This window comes from Pistacia vera, unplaced genomic scaffold (genome assembly GCF_008641045.1).
Source record: "Pistacia vera cultivar Batoury unplaced genomic scaffold, PisVer_v2 Contig1000, whole genome shotgun sequence".
NCBI classification, from domain to species: domain Eukaryota; kingdom Viridiplantae; phylum Streptophyta; class Magnoliopsida; order Sapindales; family Anacardiaceae; genus Pistacia; species Pistacia vera.
Window position 1 is genome coordinate 202521 of NW_022195029.1, and position 3103 is coordinate 205623.

Below are 3103 nucleotides of genomic sequence, written 5' to 3' on the forward strand. Positions count from 1 at the left end.
GACATTAACCTTGCTAAGGATTTTATTGTGTATAAAAATGTACCTTTCATTTCATTGACATTCATTGACAAAAACTTTTTTATTATATTTTTCATCTTAGTTTTGAATTTTTTTAAATATATATATATATTTTTAACTTACATAATTATACATATGTTATTTATTTATTTATTATTATTATTTAAAAAATGACATCATAATGATAATATGAATGAGTATTTAAGTAATTTTAGGAAATTAAGTTAAAGTTGACGGTGATTTACCGTTAACTGACATGTGGTTGCGAATTTTTTTGAAAAAAATGTCCTTTAACAATCAAGTTCTGAAAATGGTTATGGCATCCTCTAATTATACACATTTTTAAGAAGTGTCGTCGCTAAAATGAAATAAAATTACACTATTTATATAATTTGAATATTGGATATAGTTGAATGAAATAAAATTACTATTTATATAATTGGAATATTGGATATAGTTGAATGCTGTTTGATACTGACAAGTGATATCCCGCGTATGAATAGTGTATTGCACTTCAGCTTCATAACAGCGCGTGGTATTACTTTAATACTTTTACCAACGTTACTCTGATTCTGAACATGATTACAAGACGACGAGTTCAAGACCTTTGAAAATGAGATGAGATTAGATTCACAGTATCCAACACTGCACACTTGCACAGGATAGGCAAACTACTCCACGTATAAATTATATATGTGTCATTTGTAAAATTAATTACAAGACAAGCATGGCTCCTTCCTCCTCATCTTCTCCCTCTTCTTCCTCCAAATCCCCTCCCCCCCCTCTCCCTCACCACTCCCCACATTTCACCCCCGTAAGTTCTCCCTTTATTTCTCAAGAAACTAACATAATCCATGCATTTTATATAGAAGTCTTTTAACATTATTCCTAATTTCATGCTTATGAATTTGTTTCTTGACTGCAGATTCAAGAATGTGAAAGAGAAGAGCAACTTTCAAACCACAGCGATGGAGTGACGTATAAGCACCACCCAACACCTCTTCATCATCCAAGTGACAAAATCTACAAATCTAGCACCAAGAAACGGCACGAGTCTTGTGAAGAAGAAGATGGTTCTTCTGTTTCTTGCAACAAGTGCAGGCCACACTCTCGTGATCAGAAGATTTCTGTGGTTCCTTTAGATAACGGAAACACCAATGCTAGTACTGTAAACAAAAGCTCATCCTTCATTGCTAGCCCAAATGCTATCTTCAAATCAATTTTTCAATCTTTAGGAAGAAAGAGTCCGAAATCAAAGAACATGTCGATTGCCAGAGAGGAGCAATGGAAAATCGCTGTCGCAGAGCTTTCAAATAAGCTCATTCAAGCTACAAGAAAGAGAGATGAAGCATTGTCGGAAGCTTCCAGACTCAAGTACTCAATGGCTGAGCTAGAGAAGAAGCTTAACAAGCTTGAAGTTTATTGCCACAATTTGAAGTCTGGACTCGAAGAATGTAGCGGCAATTCGCCCTATAAATTTGAAAAGAGTTGCAACAGTACTATCCATAAAATTAAGAATCACGATTTCCTGGTTGGTAATGGTAAAGTTACAGAGCAATTCTTGCTTTTTGTATCTGAAGCTCGCTCGACAGTTCGGCTTTTTAGCAGATCGCTTACTATGCTACTTAGGCACATGGGAACAAAAACGTACGAGAGAATATCAGTGCTTCTTCAACCTTATGATATAAGGATTTCCTTCTCTAAGAACCCAAAGAGTCTGGTTTTTCATCTTGAAGCTTTGATGAATAAAGCCTTTTTTGAAGATTTTGAATCAACTGGGTTTCAAAAAAATGCTATAAATCAAATCCTGAACCCGATAGATCGGAGTGAAGCTAATTTTGCGTCGTTTCATGTTCTAAAAGAGTTGACATGGGAGGAGGTTTTGAGTAAGGGGACAAGGCATTTCAGTGAGGATTTCAGTAGGTTTTGTGACAGGAAAATGAGCGATATTGTGTCCATGTTGGGGTGGAATAGAGCTTGGCCTGAGTCATTATTGCAGGCTTTCTTTAATGCATCAAAAAGTGTGTGGTTAGTGCACCTTTTGGCCAACTCAGTTCACCCGGGGTTGCCAATCTTCAGGGTGGATAAAGGGGTGAGGTTCGATTCTGTTTACATGGAGGATATGGGTGGAGATAGGGCCTCGAAATTGGTTCCAAACTTGGTTCGGATCATGGTTGCACCTGGGTTCTATGTCTATGGCAACGTGGTCAAGTGCAAGGTACTATGCAGGTACAACAATAACAATAATAGTGTTAGTAATGATAAGGGTTTTACCTTATCTCCTTAGAGTTTGATTTATTCTAGAATTGTTAAGTTGAAAATTTTCCTTTGTTTAGACATACTTTTTGCTGCGAATGTTATTTGTTCATCAAGGTGGATAATGTGTAATGACTCCTCATTGGTGCTATGACTGGGGTTGCTGGGTTAGTGTTGGGGACTTTTGGGTCAAAGTAAAGAATTGGCATTTTATTGTTCTTGGTTGTCTTCTTTTGTGTTTCACAGTTTTGTCTATTTTGATAATTTATTATTTTCACTACTGGTCCACATACATTGCCGTTGGGCTAATTCTCTAAACTAGATAAGAGTTTTTTCTCTTAATGGGTCGAACCTAACATGTGGATAGAATTATCAAAACAAAAGACACAGAAGAGGACCCATGTAGTAGAAAGATTCTCTTCTAGACTTATTATCCTTTCATCTACATTTTCAAAATTGTATACCATCATTACTTTTAATATATGTCATGAAATTGTTTAATATTTATTAAAAAGTATTAAATACTCCCATAAAAGAGAATTAAAAATATTTTTATAGGAGATTTTGGATAATCTCAAGGTTATAAATGTATAAATCAAATAAACTGTTTTTTTTTTATTATTATTATTATTATTATTCCAACTTCCCAGCGAGGTATAACGAATATGGTAGTCCACAGAAGACCTAGTAAAACATGTACTATGCTTACCAGTCCACCCATGCCTGAGTAATTTAAGCTGGTACGGGTTGTTATGTTTAGAGTTATACTAATCTTACAAAGAGGTCCATAGAAGACCTAGTAAAACATGTACTATGCTTACCAGTCCAC

At 35.1% G+C, this 3103-nt stretch overlaps 1 protein-coding gene across 1 annotated transcript; it reads left to right on the forward strand.

Moving 5' to 3' along the window:
- The first annotated feature begins 745 nt into the window (after nt 1-745).
- LOC116132934 (IRK-interacting protein-like) lies at nt 746-2491 on the forward strand. The gene is made up of 2 exons (XM_031418638.1): nt 746-832; nt 944-2491. The coding sequence occupies exons 1-2, from the start codon at nt 746-748 to the stop codon at nt 2303-2305; spliced, it is 1449 nt and encodes a 482-aa protein (XP_031274498.1). The 3' UTR covers nt 2306-2491.
- Nucleotides 2492-3103: the final 612 nt, after the last annotated feature.

Bases quoted from the DNA above. Each gene is read 5' to 3' on its own strand.
- LOC116132934 (XM_031418638.1), top strand. From the start codon at position 746: ATGGCTCCTTCCTCCTCATCTTCTCCCTCTTCTTCCTCCAAATCCCCT. The intron at 833-943 runs GTAAGTTCTCCC...TCTTGACTGCAG, and splicing joins ACTCCCCACATTTCACCCCC to ATTCAAGAATGTGAAAGAGA.